The 22,152-nt window shown below is 42.9% G+C and overlaps 2 protein-coding genes across 12 annotated transcripts in view; one reads left to right on the top strand and one right to left on the bottom strand.

Moving 5' to 3' along the window:
* Positions 1–498: 498 nt before the first annotated feature.
* Positions 499–12,125, bottom strand: agpat2 (1-acylglycerol-3-phosphate O-acyltransferase 2 (lysophosphatidic acid acyltransferase, beta)). Its single transcript, XM_076158705.1, has 6 exons — positions 11,911–12,125; positions 7,144–7,277; positions 5,720–5,895; positions 5,512–5,607; positions 3,418–3,490; positions 499–3,051 (listed from the first exon to the last, which is right to left on the bottom strand). The coding sequence occupies exons 1-6, from the start codon at positions 12,087–12,089 to the stop codon at positions 2,906–2,908; spliced, it is 804 nt and encodes a 267-aa protein (XP_076014820.1). The 5' UTR covers positions 12,090–12,125; the 3' UTR covers positions 499–2,905.
* Positions 12,126–17,709: 5,584 nt separating this feature from the next.
* The window catches only part of fnbp1b (formin binding protein 1b), a 46,837-nt gene continuing 42,394 nt past the window's right edge, over positions 17,710–22,152 (top strand). For 5 of the 11 annotated variants that reach the window (XM_076158719.1, XM_076158725.1, XM_076158728.1 and 2 more), the window contains exon 1: positions 21,914–22,056. In XM_076158719.1, coding sequence (XP_076014834.1) covers positions 22,021–22,056 — 36 coding nt within the window. In that variant the 5' untranslated portion in view covers positions 21,914–22,020. Of the gene's footprint in view, positions 18,174–21,768; positions 22,057–22,152 lie in introns of those variants that run through there. The other 6 variants (XM_076158721.1, XM_076158717.1, XM_076158724.1 and 3 more) reach the window with 4 other exon arrangements.

The raw sequence follows: 22,152 nt of genomic DNA, 5'->3' as shown, positions 1-22,152 counted from the left end.
TCAGAGAGGTACGCCTCAGTAGCAGGTCACGGGTCCATTGGCACACTAATGACCCCCAAAAATAGCACAAAAATGCACCAAGAAATGGAAAACGCTGGACTGTTTTCAAAAATCCTGCTACAAGACCTGTCCTGACTAACTTTGATTACATGTGGAAAGAAGTTGAATCTGGCAGGAGAGAGAACTGGAGAGAACAAACCTGAGAGAACTGGAGAATCTTGATGAAGTGGGTCAAAGCGTCGGCAGGAAAGAGAAAACTCGTGTAGGAAACGGCTTGAATCCAGGAAATACAGAATAAGGTTTAGGGTACAAATACTTTCCAACATTAGATCACACAGATATAAATGGGCTGTACTTACTCACACATACACACTGGACCACACGCATAAACTCCGCCTCTGCAGGACTGTTTCTAAGTCACTAAATTATAATATAATAGCTTTGTTGAAAGCCCCCCTCCCTCCCTCTCTTCCACCACCACACCGCACCCAAACAAACTCAGCATGAAAAGTGCTTTATTAAGATTCAGAATACTTTACATTTTTTTCCCCAATATATTTAAATATTCAGTAAACAACAGCCCAGAAATCAACCAGCGGGAAAGATGAAGAAGAGCCTGTCAACATTTTCAAGCTCCTTAACACAAAGCTTCCAAATCACACGTTTGGATTACAAAATAAGCAGGAATCAGGGGGGTAAAGAAAAAGAAACACTCCATTAGCAAAAACAACACAGGAGTCCTTATTTTGGAAGAAACCAATTTGGTATTAATATTCATCAACATTCAAACCACTTGCTGCAAAATGTAAAATGTACTCTTACAGATAAGAAATAGAATAAATATATTCAAACTATGAAAATAAATGACATAATTTGATTATTTCAGTACGAGTAGGGGTCTGTGTTCCATTCTGGTCTTATAAATAAACCCCCTCACTATTGTTTGTACTTAACTCCTTAAAGCCAAGAGCCCAGCGAGTCTCACTAACACCACTGCCGCACTCAACTATGAAGAGCAGCGTACAGGCTTAGGACCGGAGCATTGATTCATCCATTCATTCCCAGACCTCCTCATAAGGTTTGTGTGCACAACAAGTCTGTCTCGGAATAAACTGAACAGTCAAATAAATACACTTCACAGATTTAATGCCACTCTACACCAGACGAATATAAAATAAAGGTAAAAACAGCAAGATGCAGTTAGTAATACACAAATATCCCGAATGCTAAAATACATTCTCAGGGTGATGTTTGATGGACAAAAGCAGCAAGCTTGATTATTTTGCAAACTTCAGTGTCAAGGCAGTGAGCGTTTTCAAAAGTTTAAGACCTGGATGCAAAGTAAAGGAGGTGCTACCATGTCAAATCTATCAGGTTAGATAATACAGATTACACAACATAAATCCTACTGGAAGCATCCAAAGTGCACAACCGAGTCAGATTTAAGGCCAAAAATAAAACAAACAAAAAAATACTCATCATAAAAAGCAGAGACATCCATTCAGAAAATAAGATTTGAGTAATTAAACCATTCTAACACAGTAGACTGGATGAGGTTCATGATTACTGAGTCTTTAGGATAATAGGAACAAATAAAACACAAAGTTAAACAATGATTACGATCCACACCATTTCACAATTCTTGTCATTCATCAAACGAGATCATGAATCATTGGTAAAGGGAACTTATATTCCTATAAACACTTTGACATGGCACGGCGGATAGCTTGCACTTTGGAACAGAGACGCAGCGGGACATTGCACTTAATGGAATTCCCCTTTGACACAACTTAGTTTCACTCACCGGTTCTCTCCGTGGCGCGAAACGTGATCACGTTCTAAAAACGAGACGAGAGAATGAGGAAATAAATAAGAGAGCAAACACAGAGAACGGCGAGAAGACACTTGCTCAACATTCCATGCAGGTTACGTCTCATCGATCGGAAAGTAAAACAAACTGAAAGAACTCACGGTGACACATCAACAATGCACAACATTGAAAATTGATCAGCCCACTCAAGTCCATTAATTCAGTTCAGATGGGTACCATTGTTATACACCGTGTCTTGTAACCTGGAATTCTTTGCTTTTTGACATGTCGTATGTCATCAAGTTCTATCGGTCACTGAGTTGAAAAGCCAGTATGGATACAGTCCATTTGATGGAAGAGGGAGTATGAAAGTCCACAGCCAACCAGTGTTGACCTCCCACCTCCACACACTCCACCACGTGTGCAGACCCTGCTTCTTCTGTCTTACGGAAAACAGGCAAGAGACTGGAATGCAAAAATGGGAGAGAAAACAAAAAGGCAAGGAAGGAGACGGGGGAACTCTGTGTATGAGCGTGTGTGTGGGCAAGCCACCAGAAATATCTAATGACATATTAATGAGGAGCACATAAATATTCCCTGACATTTATACCAGAAAATAGAGAATATGAGAATCATCTGTTTAACAAAAGACACAGAAAAAAAAAGAGAACAAAAGAAGGTGAAAAATATATATCTACAAAATGAAGATAAAAGTCAGACGCTTAACAAATGCAGGCTTACGAAGCCAAAAGAACAAAGCGAGGATGAAGGTGGACAGAGCCTTCCACAAAGGCATGCATGATGAACGGAACACATCCGTACTGTTCAGCTTGCCGTCCGTCACTCCGCTCACGGCGTGCGGTGCAGCTCTGCTGCTGCAGACGGTGAGGATCAGGACTGACTGTGCTGTACGGCCTGCTCACACTTTGAATACGCATGATTGATTTCATGACAAGAGACCTGTGTCCTATTGTTCGGTGTCCAGGTAATGAGACAACCTGGGGAGGGGAGGGGAGGGAGAGAGAGAGGGAGGGAGGGGGGGGTGGTCTCAGACAGGGACACTGGAGAAAAAGGGGGCGGATGTATGTTCCAAGTTCAGTGGCGAATGGGCCCGTTGCTCTGGGTGACGTCCTGGAAGGCAGAGCTCATCACGCTGAAGGACTTGTCGGAGAGGGACGCCACGTCGTCTGATGTCATTCCCTTTGTATCGATCTTTGGAAGGACCTTCACCCGGATGGTCCCTGTCATGGAATAAAACAGTCAAAATGCAACTTCCCCACTCTGTGTATGAAAAAAACTCTCCAAAATGTCTGCAAGCTCATTGTCATGTCTGCATGCTTCATCCAATACATTTTACAAAACAAAATGCAGACATGCACGATGAACATCTTTGGAATATAAATGTAGACTACACTTAATTTACATTTAGGCATTTCGCAAATGCCTTTATCGAAGAACAACACGTGAGATTTGAATACAACAAAAGCAAAGCGCTAGTCTGCGAAGAACAGGAAGTGAAAGTGCCAAGAAGCTAAGATTAGTCATACATTACTGAAAGGAAACACAAGGGAACACAAGGGAACACGATAAGTGCTCAAATCAGTTACCTGAATTGAACTGCTTTTCTTTCCGTCTGTAGAAGCTGCTATAAGAGGAGAACACCACAGGTATGATGGGTACCTGGGAGGAAGAAGAGAGGGGTGAAAGGATGCAAGGATACAAATCTACTTGCAAGCGAACCAACCAAGAGCTGGGGAACGTAATCTGTGTCAAAACAAGACTGTACAAAGCAAATGCAGCTACAGATGACTGGACACGTGAGGGAGAGATTGTGTGAGACGAAGAGAGGAGTTAGAGAGAAAGGGAGGGGGGGTGTAGATTGTCCATGCGTTGCTGTTGAGGGCTCTCATTGTTTGAAGATAAAAACTGCTTCTGGTTCTCTCAGCCCTCGTCTTCAGGCTGCAGAGGTGCTTCCCTGACCTCAGCAGCCTGAACAGTGCGTGTCCGGTGTGTGTGTGTGTGTGTGTGTGTGTGTGTGTGTGTGTGTGTGGAATCTTTTCTGATGCTTAGAGCCCTAGTCATGCACCTCCTGGAGTAAATAGACCCGATGGTGCGCTTGAGCAAACGCGCCACCTGCTGCAGGGCTCTCTGGTCCTGAGCGGTGGAGTCATCACAGCGAGAGACCGTTCCCCTCTCTCATCACCGTGGGAGCGCAGTCAAGAGGTGTTGAGGGAGAACAGTGGACTTGAAAGCAGGGTGCCTCTTTGTTGAGTGTACCCTGTCACAGTCCTGGTGGTCCTAGGGAGGTTTTTATTGGCTACATTTCCCTCGCTCTTCCTCCTTCGCGCACATTCTCATCTTGACACTAGCGATCTACATCTCCTCCACTGCTGCTGATAGAGGCCAAGTTGCTCTCTTAGGGCCCGGGGTGGCAGCTGAACAGGGGCCGGATGAGCCAAACCTGGGGCCCCCCTGGGGAGCCGTCCTGCTTTCAGTCAATCTGGCTCGCTGGGCGCAAACGGATCAGCAGGAATAAAACTCAGCAGAGGCAAACACCGAGAGATAGAAATAGTTTATGTTCACAGAGAGACATAAGATCTCAAGCAGAGAGCAAAGTCCAGAGGGGGAAAAATGCAAACCATATTCTGCAGATCAACCCAACACAAACAGTAAGACAATAACGCTGAGAACATTCAAATACATACTGTTGGTGTGTAATAGAAGCAGGGGACAGGCAACTATAGGATACAGAACCTTTAGAGAGTATGTTTGCTATTAAGGAGCAACGGGGCTTTATTACAGCGGCCTCTTAACCTGGGTTCCTATCTGACCTATATTCATATTAATGTTTCGCAGCCTCGACAGCCCCGCAACAGAAATATCCTCGTACACACACACACAGCAACAGAATCTTTGCCTGGGGTGAACGCAGTTGCGGTTCTTGGCGAGGTTTCACTCAGCAATGTTTTTTTTTTTTAATTCATTCCACCTGCCGGACCCCGACTGCGTGCTACGAGACAGGAGCTGAGGAGAGAGAGAGAGAGAGACCTCCCGCCTCCACGCAAAGAGGCCGACTGGCTTTCCGCTCGGCGAGACAGCGAAGGGAGCTTGTAGCCCCACACACGGCTGAGCCAGCTGACAATTACTCAGCAGTAATGTTTGGGGAGTAGGTCTGGCCCTCCCCGCCTCTTCATCATCAGGAAAAGGTATGGCCGGTGAAGTAATTTGGAGCAGGGGCGGGGGGGGACGGGGTTACATCATAGACAACCCAGGATCATTTCAGAGAAGAGAAACACAGAAACGTCAGAATGGAAACGCTCAAAAGGGCCAAGTTCAAAAACCGTTAGAATTCTGGGCTCTTTGTGCTATCGGGGCCAAAACTGCCTTATTGATTCAGCCAATGTTGTCATACATGTAGCAGATATGCTTAAGTCATGTTGACGTTGCGGTATTGCGGAGGCGTGCTCTTCCCCCCCCCCCCCCACATGCATCTATCAATCAGCGTAATGAAGGCAATATGACCCCATCACTCTTTAGGAGACAAAAGCTGGCAACGGCTCCTGGAACGAGGCCAGTGTCAGCGTTATGGAATGAGCAGGATGTAGCGGTGTGTAAATGTTGACTTACTTCAGGTGAAATATGTTACGCGAGCGTCAACATGAAAGGGCAGTTCAGAGGAGAGCAAAAGCAACAAGACTAACCTGTGCCTGCACTGCCAGGTGGAAAGCTCCCTTCTTGAAGGGGAGCAGGCCGCCTCTCTGGTTCCGCGTCCCCTCTGGGAACACCCACAGACGGATCTGCACAGTTCAAAGTCCCAAGGGTTAAAAAAGAGTGAACAGGAATGTAATCATTCCCCGGGATGAATTACTCAGAGACGTCAGCCTCTCCGCCGTTCTGAATGTGGCTCACCTGGTCTTCCACCATCGTTTCGGCGGCGTCGGTCATGACACTCTTTGCGTCGCTTGTCTTCTTGCGATTGATGAACACGATGCCGCCCAGCCAGCAGACGATGCCCACTGTGCCGGCGTAGATCAGCTCCTTTTTGGCAATCATGGTGCAGCGGTCTGGTAAGATCTCCATCAGGCCTGGCAAACACGAGGCACAATATTTACAAACAACTTAGGTCGTTTGTAATTCAAACCGTACATTCATTTCTATTCTTGATAAACTGAGGCGACTTCCTATGGTCTGTGTTAGCACACGTGAACATGAAGTACTATCTTCTTAAACCACAAACCAGGCAAATTCTTAATTGAAAGCCAGTGAGACGTCACTGCATTTGCAGGAATTGACCTTTGGCGGTTGTGTGTTCACTTTCAAACAAGACCTGGCACGCCGTTCCCCACTAAAAGAGTTTGTAACACGTACAGTAGCAGCACCAGTGACTATGTGGCACAGCAAAGGACACAATTTGAGCTTTGGCCTTCGTATCTAATCACGCCAGCCAAATCACGCCACCCTCTGGATTACATCATGTATAAAGTATAGCAGAAATGTGATGTAATAGACGTGATGATGTTGGAACAGACACACGTGTCCGAGATTCAAGCGTTTGCATTCAGATGCATCAGGTATGTTTGCTTTACCTTTGTGCCCTGAATCAATGAATGTTTCATCAGCATTGTTGACATTAGCATGGTTATGGTAAGATGCTAAATACACACACATTAGAGGCGGAAAAAGGCAGCACAGAAAGTTGATGTGTGTGTACTGGGACGTGAAAAAACAGAGCAAATCACAGATGAGAACAAGAGCTTGACAGTCCACCGTAGTAGAAGTGAGAAATCTGGGCTTCCTTATGTTGGAATCAGCTGCTGGAAATGGCTGGGTGTAGCAGTTGGCATGGTAACTTGGATGCCAAACGGAGCTCGTGCTGAGTTTTCTCTTTGCTAATTAGAGGCCTTGCTCTCCTCATGCTGTCACAAACCCTGGACTCCAGCCTGCCGACATGACGCGGCTGCACTCGCACCCCCCCACTTAACACACTTCTGCAAAATGACTGCTCTCAACACTGAGATAGAGGAACTGGGTTGATTATGTGAAAGACAAACTGTGCAGCAGCGCACATACACACACACTTAGTCCCTATTTTACAAGGCATTCAGTATCTTTACAACCATTATCTCACACTCTTAAGGGTCCAGGGTCGTCTTGTCTGCATACAGGTATTTCTTTCAAAGCATCCATGTATTCATCAATGATCTTCTGTGAGAAATCCAATCCTAAGTCCCTCTTTAATCACTATTTCAAAACACTTTGAGGTTGTAAGACACTCAGTTCCAGTCTTTGTGAGCATCCGGTCTGGTATAATCTTACATTTACACAGGACCCACCCAAAACATCCAGGGAGCTCTGGTGGTTAGAGATCATGACGTAGGGTCCGTTTGTCTGAAGATGCTCCCAGCCGCTCACTTCAAACCGAAGGCCCAGGAAGTACTTCACGTGACGGACCAAGAAGCGGATAACCCTGAGGGAGGAGGAAAGGGTTAACTGCTGTCCTGAACAAGCACAGGTTATCTCTTACGATCACTTGAAATCAATGAACTTCATCGTGTCAAACCAGTCATTATCTGAGAAACGCATGTCGGCGATATCAGTGGAATGTGTTGTTTGTGCAAATGTTAAGCGCTTCGATCTAAAGAGTCCAACGTGGACACATCTACGAGAAAACAAGACACAAAAGGACCGAACCATGTGCAACATTAGCTCCGTTTGTTTCTCGGGTGATTACTCGATTGCCTGTAGGAAGCACGACGCTCCAGTAAACTCAAGAGAGAGAGAGAGAGAGAGAGAGAGAGAGAGAGAGAGAGAGAGAGAGAGAGAGAGAGAGAGAGAGAGAGAGAGAGAGAGAGAGAGAGAGAGAGAGAGAGAGAGAGAGAGAGAGAGAGAGAGAGAGAGAGAGAGAGAGAGAGAGAGAGAGGAGAGAGAGAGAGAGAGGAGAGAGAGAGAGAGAGAGAGAGGAGAGGAGAGAGAGAGAGAGAGAGAGAGAGAGTGTTCTACCATCTGTCTGCTGGCCTCTGACACTGAATTGAGGGGGAAAAAAAAGAGTTATGACATATTTTCCTAATCCTAAAAATCCTCAAAAAGTACGACTGCCAAGGAGAAATCTTCAAAAGTTGGATGGCAATAGTAGCAGAGATGTGAAAAGTGATCATTTATTATCTCAGATAAGGAATTAATGTCTATTTAGGGTCCGGTGAGCATAAATGTGAACATCTGCAGCTTCAAGGTGACGACCCCAGCACATTCACAACCTCAGCATAAAGGATTACAACTTTCACAGTCAAACAGTAACCGCGTGTTACTTTGGCTGGCTGATCTCAATGGCATTTCCCTCCACACACACACACACACACACACACACACACACACACACACACACACACACACACACACACACACACACACACACACACACACACACACACACACACACACACACACACACACACACACACACACACACACACACACACACACACACACACACACACACACACACACACACACACACACACACACACACACACACACCTGATGGCAACTTTAAATGCTGCTGTTGTTGTTGTGGGAGACCTGGAGGCATGACACAGTCCAACACACAGCAGTGGTTTTAATTAGAAACTAACCAGGTCGCCTTTCTTTGCTGTCCCCTAATTACCACTTCATCAAGTCTGCCCTGCTTTTTCCCCTAGGAACCACAAGTGGCAGTGTGTTGGGCAACGAGCAATCTGCCCCTCTAGGTGCATTCTGCAAAACAAGGAGATCTCCAGAGGTTCAGTCCAGGGGTGAGATTTGTCTGAGAAAACTCTGGCTCATTGACTCACCATCTACCTGCAACTCGACCGGCTTGTAATGAACCGGTAGAAAAAGCTTACAGTACTTTTCCACAAAGTAAACAAAAAGAGGAACATCATCCGTTAGCATCAGTTTGCTCTCTGTCCTATGAACTCCACCTAGTCCAAACATACCATATCTGTGGATGACCGGCATGTAAGAATGACACGGTTTGGTTGGTTTCCGCAACACACTAATCATTGCCACACACTGACATCATTTCAACCTTTAAACCAGAATACAGCCGCCGTGTTATCATTCACACAGCAGTAAAGTGATAACACATCCAGATTTGAGCAAATGGCACTGGTTACGCAATGACTCAGCCAGTGCTGCAGCTTGTTCAGAGGTAATGAAATTGCCTCCCCTGGATTCTTTTTCATAGCCAATCCACTCAGCGTTCCCTTTTGTTGATGTCATTGTCGGCCCTAAATACAGTATATTCCTTTAAAATCTACAGCGGAGCGACATTAAAGAAGTTAAAACGAACAGAGATTCCATGCAACCTGGCTGCCCACAGATAAGTGAGTCTGTGAGGTGAGTCTGTCCTGTTAAGTCTTTAAACCATTGTATGAATGCACAAAAGGGCGCTGGTACCAAAGCTATTTCACTTGTGAAAAAGATCAAAGGGTGGTTTGAGAAACTACCACAGGCTTGCAACAACAGAGCGGAGGTTGGATCAACTCACACAAGCTGAGATGCGGAAATAACAGTCTCACCCAGGTAGAAAGGAAGGTCACTCACATGGTATTCTTAGTGGCAATAATTCAGCGGATCTAACAGGCAGAAACAGTAGTACTTTCCTGTTGATATTAGAGGATAGTGTGCAACACAGAGGCAGAGAACATGGGGAATTGTACATGACAAGATTAAAGCCGGGGGGAGTAGAGTGAAGGCCCAGATACCTCCCGATTACTTAGTGAAGGATCTCAAACTCTGAGACCTTCCCTGACACCCGGATGGATGTGGTGACAAAGAGAACCTTCTCATCTGTGCACACTCCTCTGAACGGGGATAAAAATCAACATCAACATGTGCTTGGCTGTGTTCCCCCGCAGAAGATAAAGTCTACTTTTCAGCTGAGTCAGTTCTGGAAGACAATCACAAGGATGCACTTGCCTGTCAAGTTGACTTAAGTCATAGACACCTTCCGAGAAACCTGACCATAAAATGAAAACGCTAAAGAGCGAGCGAACGTCCGTTGGTTAGAAGCAGCGATGCAAGTCACAGGAGACTGGCTCTCTAGTCTGGTAGGGATTTACTAATGTTAACGCTACTTCTTTCAAACCTATAGATTTGTCTCTCGCACAGGGCACTTTTAAGGGGAGGGGGAGGGGGGAGGAAGGAGAGTTTACAGGTGATAGGTAGGGCTGGGATGAAGGGGGTGATATATTATTGGGAAAATGGAGAGAGTGTCTGTGTGTTTGATGTCCTTCGGGCCCTTTCCTCTAGCCTCCCATATGTTGACTGGTGAACTCTGACCTAACACCAACAACAACAAAAAGCAACAATGAAACCAAAATGAGCAAGACTGTTTCATTCACCATAGTTTAGTGTGGTACATCCACATCCAAGTACTCAGCGCCAAATTAAGGCCTTTGTATTCTTGTGTACCCATGTGAGGGCAAATGACTGTGAGAAACTGTACCTTGATGAATCAGTGAGCACGTTCTCCCAGACACTGCCAGTGTGTAAATTGAGAATCTAAAACCCTACTCACTTCCAGTGTAAGGTCTGACCCCAATTCAGTCACTTTGTCGGAGTCAACAGGTCCAGATAACCTTTGAAGCAAACAAAATGGTACACTGGTGCAACATGACACCACTACAACGGCCAACATGACTGTGAAACACTTATTCCGAGTGCACTGAGGCAGCCAGTCTGTTGTAGTTGTCGGTGACACGCCTGGTGTCAGCAGATCAAGGCAAAACGAGGAGGTGATCTGAACTCTGCACCGAGGATGGGTCTCGTAACTACTCGGTAATCTAATTGTAGTCAGGAGGAACATGCCATCTGCTGTGTACCTCCTCAAGGTAATTGCCAGGATGTCGTCAGTTGTGTGCAGCAATCCACTCTCAGTCTGCAGCTAAAGCCACAACACCTAATATCCCGTGATACTAAGTGGACACCGACACAAAAGCCTACTACATCTCTGTACTAGCAGGGATCACGTTACCATGTCAGATTCTTGGTTATGTATAAAATGACATTATGGGATGATACGGTAAAGCACATTCCTATAGAAGCAGTGGAAGACAGTAACAAAAATACACAGCAATTTTAAAAGTCAATTATAAATTTGGTAAAAACTACTAATAATTAGCTCCTTCTGAAATATGAGAATTTGCTGATACCTCAATTCCATCATTCTTGAGGAAATAATTATTTTAATAATTTTTTAAAAATCTTTAGGAAAAAAAAATTGAACCGTCACTTTAGGCTCTTGTACTCTGTTATTTCACATTTTAAGGCAAAAAAAATTGTTGAACACTCAGCACATTAATCAATAATGAAAATAATCGATAATCGCAGCCGTGATGAGCATCTCCTTTACTCACCTCAGGGGAGAGATATAACATATGAATAACCCGAGTAAAGTGAGGAACACGCTCGAACACTCGAACATAAACTTCAACAGTGTGTACAGTTATATTATCCTGAAAGTTAAACTGGTTTCGCTTGTGTTTTTAAAATTCGACTCGACTAACGGTTTATAAACACTTCCGACGTGATTGATGTTGTGGTTTAGCCGTGAGGGTTAACCACATATGGACATTTACACTGAATGGAAAACGTTCCGTCCAACAATGTGTAACATGCACGAAGGCGTCACCTCGAGATAAACAAACTGAGATTATTGTGTTTTGTTTAGTTCCATTGAAGAGCAGTCAAGCCCCGGACTGGTTCTATGTGTTGTTAACATCAAAAACCTCTAATATGAAATGTTGACGTTAGCATTTGCGACATTCGCTAGCGTTTACGTTTGGACGATGAGGCTAATGTTTGCGTTGTTCAAATCTAAATGTGCCATTCATTTCTTTTTTATCCGTTTCATTTCCAGTTGACAAGTTGGTATTTGAATCCCGCGGAGAATGAGACACCACGGGTTCTTATTTTAGTCAGCCCATGTGCTCAATTCAGACTGCAGAAATTGTTAGCACACCGCTATATCGCAATGTTTATCGCTAGCCCGTTAGCTTGCTTGCTAACTGGAGCTAGCTGTCAAGCAGCGCTGCTAGCGAGATTTATGCATACAAGCTCACCTCATGTTTTCAACGTCCCTGCCGCCGCTTTTTAGTATACACAGAGGGATCGCGACCAGAGCCAAAACCATCATCCAGGCAACGTAAAAGCACTTTTTGAAATAAAAAACAAACGTGCTGCTGCTCCACACCAAGAGCGGGATGATAAGGAGCAGCAGCGGCATCCATAGCACCTCCATGGCGAGAGAAAGTGAGTGCCAGCTAAAACACGCGCATCTGAGTTACATCATGAGGTGGAGTCATGACGTCACCGGTTGAAGCCTTGTCTATTTCCGTTGGCTGGAAACCGTTATTTCTAATGTCTATATTATTACCAGAGAATAGTACAAGTAGTATAGTTTACCTTTTTCACCTGTAATACATCTGCGAAAAATGATCAAATAAACAAATAAACAAACAACCAAATATATGAATAAAGAAATAGTTTACCAATTACAGCTGATATTCCTTTAATAGACATTCAGCATTTTCATTTGTCATGCTCTATTGTCGTTATAATGGTATTAGACTGTAGTTCTACATCAATAATGCAAAATGTTAATAGCCTATTTATTATGAAAGCAAGAAAGTATTTACTTTATTTTGGTCGGTGTATCCATAATTGTGGACCTCTTTGCAGCAAGTTAAGGATCGTAAAGATATCACTTTACTGTCTCCACAGGATTATCCTCAGCATGAGCCAGTTTGACATCCGATTACACTTCAACAGGTGTAATTGGATTAGTAGTGATAATCCAAGGTATAATCTCACTCAATCTCACACTGTCCAGTAGTCTTTCCCACACATCTTAAAATCTACTTGACATCATTTGGAAGATTAGGATCAATTGGTCCTTAAACCTGATGTAGTATTTGCAGTGATCCTAATCAACTGCGGACTCTCAATTTGACATCATTGTGAGCATTGACAAGTTGTGGGTTAAAGATACTGCTGAGTGTTTACATGCATATATTCCAAAGGATATTATTGGATACAATTTGTGATTACTTGATCAGGGCAGGTTTTATGCTTGAGGCTAGAAATGCTGAGATCCCACATACTGAGATCACCCACCCATACAGATCACATAGACACAAAAAGTGTCTAATATTATTTTGTTTTATGATTTTTATGTCTTATTTGATCATCTCTTTTGTAGATGTTATAAATCATTTAAATACTTTGTACATGGCATACATTTAAATGGGATTAAATAAATTGTTCTTAATATAATATGTTGAATGAAAACATGAACATTTTTCATAGAGGACCGTTGGACTTGAATGTTACAGCTGAATTCACTATTCAGACATAATGGTGAGCTCCTGCTGAAGTCAAATCCTCGTGATGTCCACAGCCGCTTTACCTATAAGTTGTCGTTGACAAACAGTGACTGTGTTCCTACATTCACAAGGGAGTCAGACAAGTAAGCACCATGCTGCTTTGGGAGGGAAGGAAACGCTGATTTGGGACCGTGTGCCTTTACACCAACAAGGCATGATAGCATTTAAGTACATTCTTAAGTCAACTAAGTGGTATCACAAGTGTTCAATTCTTGAATCAGTGACTTCAGAATTCTTTAACTGTAGTGTAGGTCAAGACATTGCAACAGCGGGCATGCAACTATCTGCAGAAATTCATTCAAAGCACATAAGCATGTGGGGACAGGCAGGAGGAATGCAGGCTTTTCTCATGCTATAATTTTAACATCAGCCGACATGTGATATTGGACAAATTGTACTTCTCAGGTTGAATCGCTAACAATCTGCTATAGCTCTGTTTATATTAGATCAGTTTGCAGGCCAATTCAGAGGACAGTATTATCCCCATGACTTATTGTTTTAAAACACATAACCTCCTTTTCTTTGATTCTTTCATTGCACAAACTGTGTAAAGCTACTGTTCCTCTGCTCGGTTCCAGATTATAACCAGGATATACCAAAATAACCTGTAGCCTTTTCACACAGACTGGAACACAACAAGCCTAAGCCCCAAATGTGTGTTTTGTGCTTAGCCCTTGGCTTGGTGAACAGTTTACTTTGTAAATCAAACTGTAATGAAAAGATGTAAGAGATGAAAAAGGAAAATCCCTGGAGTTTGTCATCAGGGAAATAGAGCAACCAAGGCTGGGGACCTACCAGTTTTTGTGTGGGAGTGTTACTGCTGTGTAACTACTTTTACATTCATGAACTGAAAGTCTGAAACAAAAGTGTATCTAAGTTACTATTTCCTTTTCTGTTATTGTTCTACTGTAAATGCTATTTGCAGTCACACAGTGTTTCACTGATTATTTTTGTGAAGATTTTTTAAATGTTTAAACCAGATTTGCATCATTGTTGATGATTCACATTAGTTCGAGATGAATTCTAAAAACCATGAATCATTGTCAGTTGTTGTGTCAAGGATCACTGTTTTACATTCAGAAGGACAATTTAATATTCATGAAAAGATGGTAAACCTTCTAAAGGTAGAAAATATGTTCGGTACATTTTGGGGAAATGCACATACAATGACAACACTGTATCTACAATGTGTAACAGAAAGCACCCTCCTGTCACTGGCTTTCACCTTGTCAAACCAGCAACCTCCCAGAAAGCTCTGCCTTTCATAAAATGACTCATGCACACGAGTTTAAGTTGCAGTCAAAATGTGGACCAGGTGGTACAGAGGGGGGAATCATGCATTGAACTATAGGGTGAGGCCTCTTTCAATTTGCAGAACTCTGCCATTCCTGCTTTGTTTTGTAAAAAAATACATTTATTTGCAAGGCTTTACAGGAATGAGGTACCTGTATTTAGCCAGCACAAACAGGCATGGCTCTGTATCGAAACCCTGATGTCCCTGATGAACCTCACCTGGAACTTCTGGAGTTGAGGACCAGGACAGGCTTGGGTGCAACAGACTTTAATGGCAGAATGATGAATGGAATGTCTGTGTGGCAAAGGAGCCTGATTTGGTTCAAGAGTTTCAAGGTACCAATATTGATGTGATGACAATGCTGACTCTGGAATCAAACTCCCCCATATGGGGTGTGTTTAATCTGAACATGGTTCAAGAATTCTCAGCAGACTTCAAGTGCTCATGTCAGAAACTGCAGGAAAACCTTGAGTAGTGTTGCCAGGGGGAAAAACCGTCCAGTTTGTTGTGATTGGACTTCTGCGTGAACCATGAATTGTCCAAACCAAACAGCATGTGGAAACATAAGGAGGTTCTCATGCATACATGGTATCAGATGGGGTTTGGGCCAAAGGATGATGACTGAAATTGGAGTTGTTTTTTGGGATGTGTACCCTTGGGTGGGAAAGGGGCTGATCACCATCTGGTGGTGAGCTGTATCAGAGGAAAAAGGGAGACTCACTGATGATCAAACATACCTCATTAGTGGATGGCAGAAGCTGTTAATATCACACACCTCACATACCAGCCACATGCATGTGATTGGCTTTTAATTCTGAGCTAAGGTCAAATGGGTGCCCTCTTTTCAGCATTAGTTGAAGGGTAGATTTAGAAACACAAGATGAAGAAAATGATAACGGATCAGTTATGATTATGTATCATGATGTGTCCTGATTATTAATTGCTTTTGCTCTCACAAGTCGGATTCCAGTTGTCTGATTTTATCGATTGGTGTGTCCTACTGTCAAGAATGGTCCATGAGCACCCTCTGTTGGTAAGTATTTGCTCTTGCATTCCATAGCCTGGTTTAACTCAAAGTATCTTTGAGGTCACAGGGTTCAGCCTGGTAAATTACATTTAGGTTGAACATGCACTTGGGCAGATTAACTGACATAAAGATAAAAAATATAAAAAATAAAAAAAAATATATATATATCAACAGAAATAGTAGATAGTGAACTGCATACATTTTCTCCATTAGATCCCAATAATTAGCAGCCTAATAAATATCATTTATATTTTAAATGTAGGTATTTATGTTTTGTGTGATGGTGGACACATAACAAATAAATCCTGTTACAGGGTGGTGCTGTAAGGGTTAGGTGTTGTATCTTAACTGGAGGGTGTATTTATGGCTCTTCATGTTCAAACAGGTCTGCTTGTGAAATCATCGTCCAATAGAAATAAAGTGACAACTGCAAACAAGCTCTCCTGGTTCTTTCCAAAATGAAAAAGAGGAAAGTGAGTATCAAGAATACAACCTGTGTTTGTTTTACTTGCCATTATGATGACATAGTGTTGCGATCCAGCTCGTTGAGGAAATGTGAAGCAACATGTTTTTGGTAAAAGCTTAAAGTTTTTTATTTGGAGGGAGCTCAGACAATTATAATGGATGCTGTTTTAATCAAATAAATACGTATATAAAAAAGAGAACTCTTAAAAACAGATAAAAGAGCACATAAGAGTCACTTCAAACACTGAAACACAAGTCAAAATGTCCCATTGCCTGCAGGAGAGCTGGGTCATGATAATCAGTTACTCCTCCTCTCTTCTCCTATTTAATACATTTTACAATGCACATAATGCACTTTTAAAGGGGTATTTACTTGTGCATAATGCACTAGTTTAGTTTTTTTATTTATTCGGGCATTGAGGTTAGCCTGCTCTTCTAATTTCCTACCACTAGATGGTAGTGTTGTTACACATTAGTGGCTATAAGGTTGTCTAATATTAGCCCCATGAATGTTTTATCTCTTAAACGGATTCCACAGAGCCCAATAACTATGCTAATGATGAGGTAGTTGTCAGATGTAGGTTGTTGCATATGTACACTACTAGTCAAATGTTTGGACTGAGAGAAGAGAAGAGAAGAGAATGCGAAGGTGTGTCCAAACTTTTGACTGGTAGTGTATATCATAGACATCTGATGAAGACGGGTGCAAAAATATACTGCATAAGGCAATTGAAGTCTATGTGGAATACCATTGCTTCTGTACCCTTAATGCATGACAATCATGTACTGTCATTGCAAAATCTGTAATGATGTGCAAGTTAATACTCTTCAGTCACAAATAATTCAAGATTGTAATCAAGTACGTTTCTACTAGTTAAGATTGCAAGTACAGAGGACTTCAATCAATCAGTCAAACTTTATCTATATTGCAGTTTTCATACAAAGCTGCAACTCAAAGTGCTATCCATAACTGAGTAACAAAAAAGTGTGTTTAGTGTACGAAATAGTTTTGAAATTTGATTTAAGAAACTATCAACCATGGAGACCAGTAGATAATATATGTACAGATATATGCACAGACAAAGCAATATTAGTGAATATAAAAAAAATAATAGGGATGATCACACACGCACAAAAATAATAAAAATATATATAAAAAGGAGTACCTTAAGAAAACTCGTGCTAATAAAAAAAAAGTGCTAATACCATAAATAATTTGACAAAACCACAACAAAAAATGTTGCAGTTGTTTACCACAGTTTGCAAATAGCTGAACGGATGGGCCCGAGAAGAGACGATTCTGCGAACCGAAGAGGAAGTTTGTGGCTGCAGTGACATACAAGACATGTTTAAAGAGTGAAACTAAAGACACAGAGAGAAAGTAGTAGCGTGTCACGCAGTATACGGACCCAATGGGGGGCATTCTATGAAACATCTGCTATGGGTGTTGACCTTTATGAGCCTCCCCCCGCCCCCATGTTCCTCCGGCATTCACGCCACATTTCAAAGCCCGAGCAGGGGGTTCATGTGATGGGTTTAACCGCAAGCAGGGACATCGAGCCCAGGTATCAATGACGGCTTAACTGGCCGATTCCTCTGCAGCGACATCCTCCACAAACCTTGTATACGTCCACCGTGAGTCCGTCGTGCGCGCGTGTTTGTGTGTGTGTACGCGCGTGTGTGTGGACGCGCACGCAGAAGCAGCTGTCACCGGGGAAAGGGAGCGGGTGCCCGCGCAGTGCAAACCGCATACGGGCAAAACACAACACAACACAATACCGATCCGGTTTTGGAAAGAGATTGTGTTGCTGCAGCTCCCCCCTGACCATCTTGCATCAGACAGGATGAGGAGCTGAAAAAGAACAAGAAGACGACGAAGAAGAAGAACGCATCTATCAGAGGAGCACCCCCCTCCCTCCCCCTCCTCCTCCTCCCCACCCCTCTCCCCTCCCCGAAGACGAGCACCCACGGGCGAACACCACCAAAGCGGGAGAGAGAGAGAGAGATAGACAGAGAGAGAGAGAGAGCGAGAGAGAGAGAGAGGGAGAGAGAGAGAGATCACGTCTACCAGTGTTGATTATTGAAAACAACCCCAGCCGAGTTGTGGATTATTCCGCGGATACTGAAACCATGAGCTGGGGGTCAGAGCTATGGGTAAGCTGCCGGTGCACTTCGGTGTTTTGTCTCACTGTGCGGACATAACGGTTCTCTGATCAAACAAATAGGGACGCAATCGCTCCGATTTAGCGCTAAAAACCATACGAAATGTGTTGCTTTTGCTCGCCAATAGGGGGCTAATTTGTAACGGCAACATAGCCCGTATGTATGTATGTGTGTGTGTGTGTGTGTGTGTGTGTGTGTGTGTGTGTGTGTGTGTGTGTGTGTGTGTGTGTGTGTGTGTGTGTGTGTGTTTGTGTGTGTGTGTGTGTTTGCGCGCGCGTGCACACACACGCATGTATACGCTATTTATAATAAGATGTGATGTCCGTTTGGTGCGTTTCTCTAGTTTATCGTCCATTTTAGTTGACGCTGCAGCATTTCTAACCACGCTTATCACACACCCCCTCAAAATATAACACAGCGACCCATGTAAGAGCAAGTCGACAAGGCTTGAACTTGCTTGGAAGCTGCTGCAGTGACAGTTAACGCCCGTTTTGTAACAGTATGATAGATGTGTAACAAGCAGGGACGTTAGGATGACGCAGGTTATGATGTTACAGCAGGTAGAAGAAGTAGGAGGAGGTTTAGGCCCATGCTGATTTAAGAAACGGCAGATGCGGACGTTAGAGGAATCCGTTACCTCGTGCTTTATGCAAGCAGGTATTGTAAAGAAATTAGAATATATAGTCATTTATTCGATGGTATTATGGGCTTGTCTTCTACCATGATAAGATGTTGTCAGTGGACCCAGAGTGACCTCATATCTTATACGTTACCGGTTGATTTTAAGTAGGGGAACAGTCAGGGATTCTGTTTGGTGCATAGTAAGAGTAGAAAGAGGAAAGAAGAAGTCCAAAATGGAATCCCACCTTGACAGTAATTTCCAGTGTGATGTGATATGATATCAAATGACATTCTGTCTCCACAGACATGATGTCATATCTCTCCCAGTTTTGAGGCCATATGTTGTCCATATCGAGCCAGCTGCTGCTTGAGTAACAGTATCCCTATATCCCCCCCCCCCCATTCACATACACACACACACACAATTAGGGATATGTGTCATAAACTACAACATGGGAATAAGGAAGATTATAGGACTGCGTCAGTGTGTCAAGCATTTTTACGAGATGATAATAAGCAGTGGCGAGGAGTGGAATTCCTTTGCCTCATATTATTTTGTGGGAATGATCCACTTGATAAGTAATCCAGTCTGCAGTATTTGTTGCAAAATACCTGGAAAAGATGCAGGCTTCCTGCTTGTGTATTTGTATTCTGTTTGTATTGATGGTGGTGTCGGCTATTTTGAGTGTGTGTGCAAGTTGCTACATGGAGTTGGAATTTTTAACATTTGGAATTCCAGTGAGCAAATCTCTAATGTTTCTGTGTTGTTAGTTTATCAGTAGGTACAGATTCTAACCAATACCTGACCGGGATACCTGCTGTCGGATTCTGTCTGGGGTACATTTTAAAACTGCAGAGTCTGGAATTTGCCAAAGTCAATATTATGAGTTGGATTTCTTTCTTCTTGTGGACTGAGCAGCAAAGGGGTCTGGAGATAGTTAAATCGGGGATGTTGCTTTCCTTTCAAAGAAGAAGGGAGAGGGAGGCACTCCCCGGAATTCTCCAGTAATTTACCTGGTCCAAAGTTCACACAGGAAAACCACTAGTACTCCAGATTCTTTGTGTTTTACGAGTGATGTCACTGCATTTTACTTGAATGCTGCAGTGCTTGACCGAGAAGTCATCGCTGCCCAGGTAGTCATGCACAGCGAACGTTGCCTGAAGGTTTTGTTAGAAGCTTTCATGTGTACCCTATGTCTGGAAAACATTTGCCAGTTTTTCAAACAGAGACTAGAGTTTTTGCAGAGGATAACGTATTACAACCAGATGCTTGCTTTTTTCCTAAGCAGGCTGAATACAATCCAGACACTTGTTTCTTTAATCTTAGATCATGCAATGGGATACCAGGCAGATGCAATATGCTACAGGTGGCTGTTGACTGTTGCCACTGGAGACTGAAAGATGTTTTGTCCCAAGTCCAGATCAACAAACAACAACTCAATCGACAAGTCAACACCATGACTTTGATTTGTCTGCACACACACACGGAAGATCTGGTTTGACCTGCAGCTTTCTGCTTCATTTCCCCTCTTTTCTATACAACAGTTTCCTCTTGAAATTATTTTACTTTCAACCTCAAACGTAAGAGTCGGTGTGACATGACGGATGAAGGATGAGTCGAAGGGGCTCCACATGGATTTTATCAAGCTCATCCTATTAGGAAAGAAATGGATGTTTCAGGAAGTGAGGTCAGAGCACAGCAGGGTTTCTCAATCTCACACGAACATTACTGCTGTGTTGGAAGTATTGCACACAGGCTCTATTTGTTCTCCATTACAGTTTAATAATGTGAGAAGCAAGAAACTGGATTTATGACATGATAGAGACAGAAATGCAGAGGAAGAGTTCAAATAAAATCAAGTGATATTTGTTGAAATAAGCATCCATATTCAGCTGATTGAGCGAGATAAACTAATGTTCAAGAAAAATGACTTCTGTACTTAGGGCTTTCTGAGTCACTTTTAAGCACAGTAGCAGATTACAGCTAATAGACCCTGATATTTGACATCATAGCACTGATAACAGTATTTGTTCTGTTTTCAAAGGTTGTCACTTGAACTGTAGGGGCTCATGAAACTTGTGATCATCGCTGCCCTTAGTAGCATTAACAGTAAAAGCGTTGACACAGAACACACAGAAGTCTATCTTCTCCTACAGAGAGAAGAGTCCAGCTGTGTCCTGTTGTATCGGAACCAGACAGCATCCTGCAAACACACATTGAGCTCTGGGTGTCAAACTGCAGTGCTTTTTGAGTACCAGCTAAAATGTGTCTGTAAACTGTAGAATGAAAGTTCTTGTTGGTGGGCCATTGCATTGCCTGCCTGCCTTGTTCCAGTTGCAGGTGGTAAGCACGGTGCCCTTGTATACAGACTGGCCTAAGTTGTCTATATCCTTATTTCATCAGCATTGGAATTGCCGTCTGGTTCCTCATTGTGAAAGCAGTGCCTGAAGTAAGTTGAGCAGCATGTGCATGCACAGCAAAAGCCCCAAAACCTCCAACAACCACATGCATGAACACAGCCAGAAGGAGGAAGTCAAATGTGGTGAAACACGTGACTGTTTGTCAGTGAAAGAGGAGCACAAAACGGCAAAATATTATACTACATATATACACTATAAACACTACCCGGATCCTCCCTCTTAGGACATCACCTACTCTGTCCTAGCTCTTCTGATGCTCTTGTTTTCTAATCTTTCATTTCTAATCTGTCCTTTTGTTTTTTGTTTTTTCTCATTCATCATAGTACCTAACTTATTGCACTTCTACTCTAGCTCTAGTTATGCTCTTAGCTGTTGGTTTAGGAAGGAAATGCGCTTACGATTTCTTGTGACCTGAAGTTCCTTTATCTACCTTTGTTGAACACACTTATTGTAAGTCGCTTTGGATAAAAGCGTCTGCTAAATGACCGTAATGTAATTTAATGTAATATACAGTATGTCAAGGAAGTGGTGGTGTCACTAAAACTATAAGACAGACAGGTGGCTTTATAATACACACCAAACTTGGACTAAAGATATCTGATGAAGAGCTAAAATGAAAATGTGTTTCAAAGCAACCACTTCACCTTTTTACTCCTACACACCTCAGATGATTCAGTTCTGTCGTGCAGTAAATTTAGGAACTGGATATAAACTGATACTCTAAGTTCCCTAACTTCCTATATTGTGTGGATGTGAAGTCAACGTTTCCTTTCACACATGGTACTAATGAGTCAACATGGCTGAAACCTTACTCAAAGAGCAGCAGCTTAAGGTGAGTAGAACTGCACAGGGGGTTAATGTTACTATTCATGTTATCGTAGTGGACAAATTGGTCCTCGTGTGATCCTTGAATCAACTTTGCTTGGCC

Source organism: Genypterus blacodes, unplaced genomic scaffold (genome assembly GCF_046128005.1).
Source record: "Genypterus blacodes isolate CSIRO-AG114 ecotype Tasmania unplaced genomic scaffold, CSIRO-AGI_Gbla_v1 ptg000085l_1, whole genome shotgun sequence".
Taxonomy (NCBI): Eukaryota; Metazoa; Chordata; class Actinopteri; order Ophidiiformes; family Ophidiidae; genus Genypterus; species Genypterus blacodes.
This window is presented reverse-complemented; position numbering and strand designations above follow the sequence as displayed.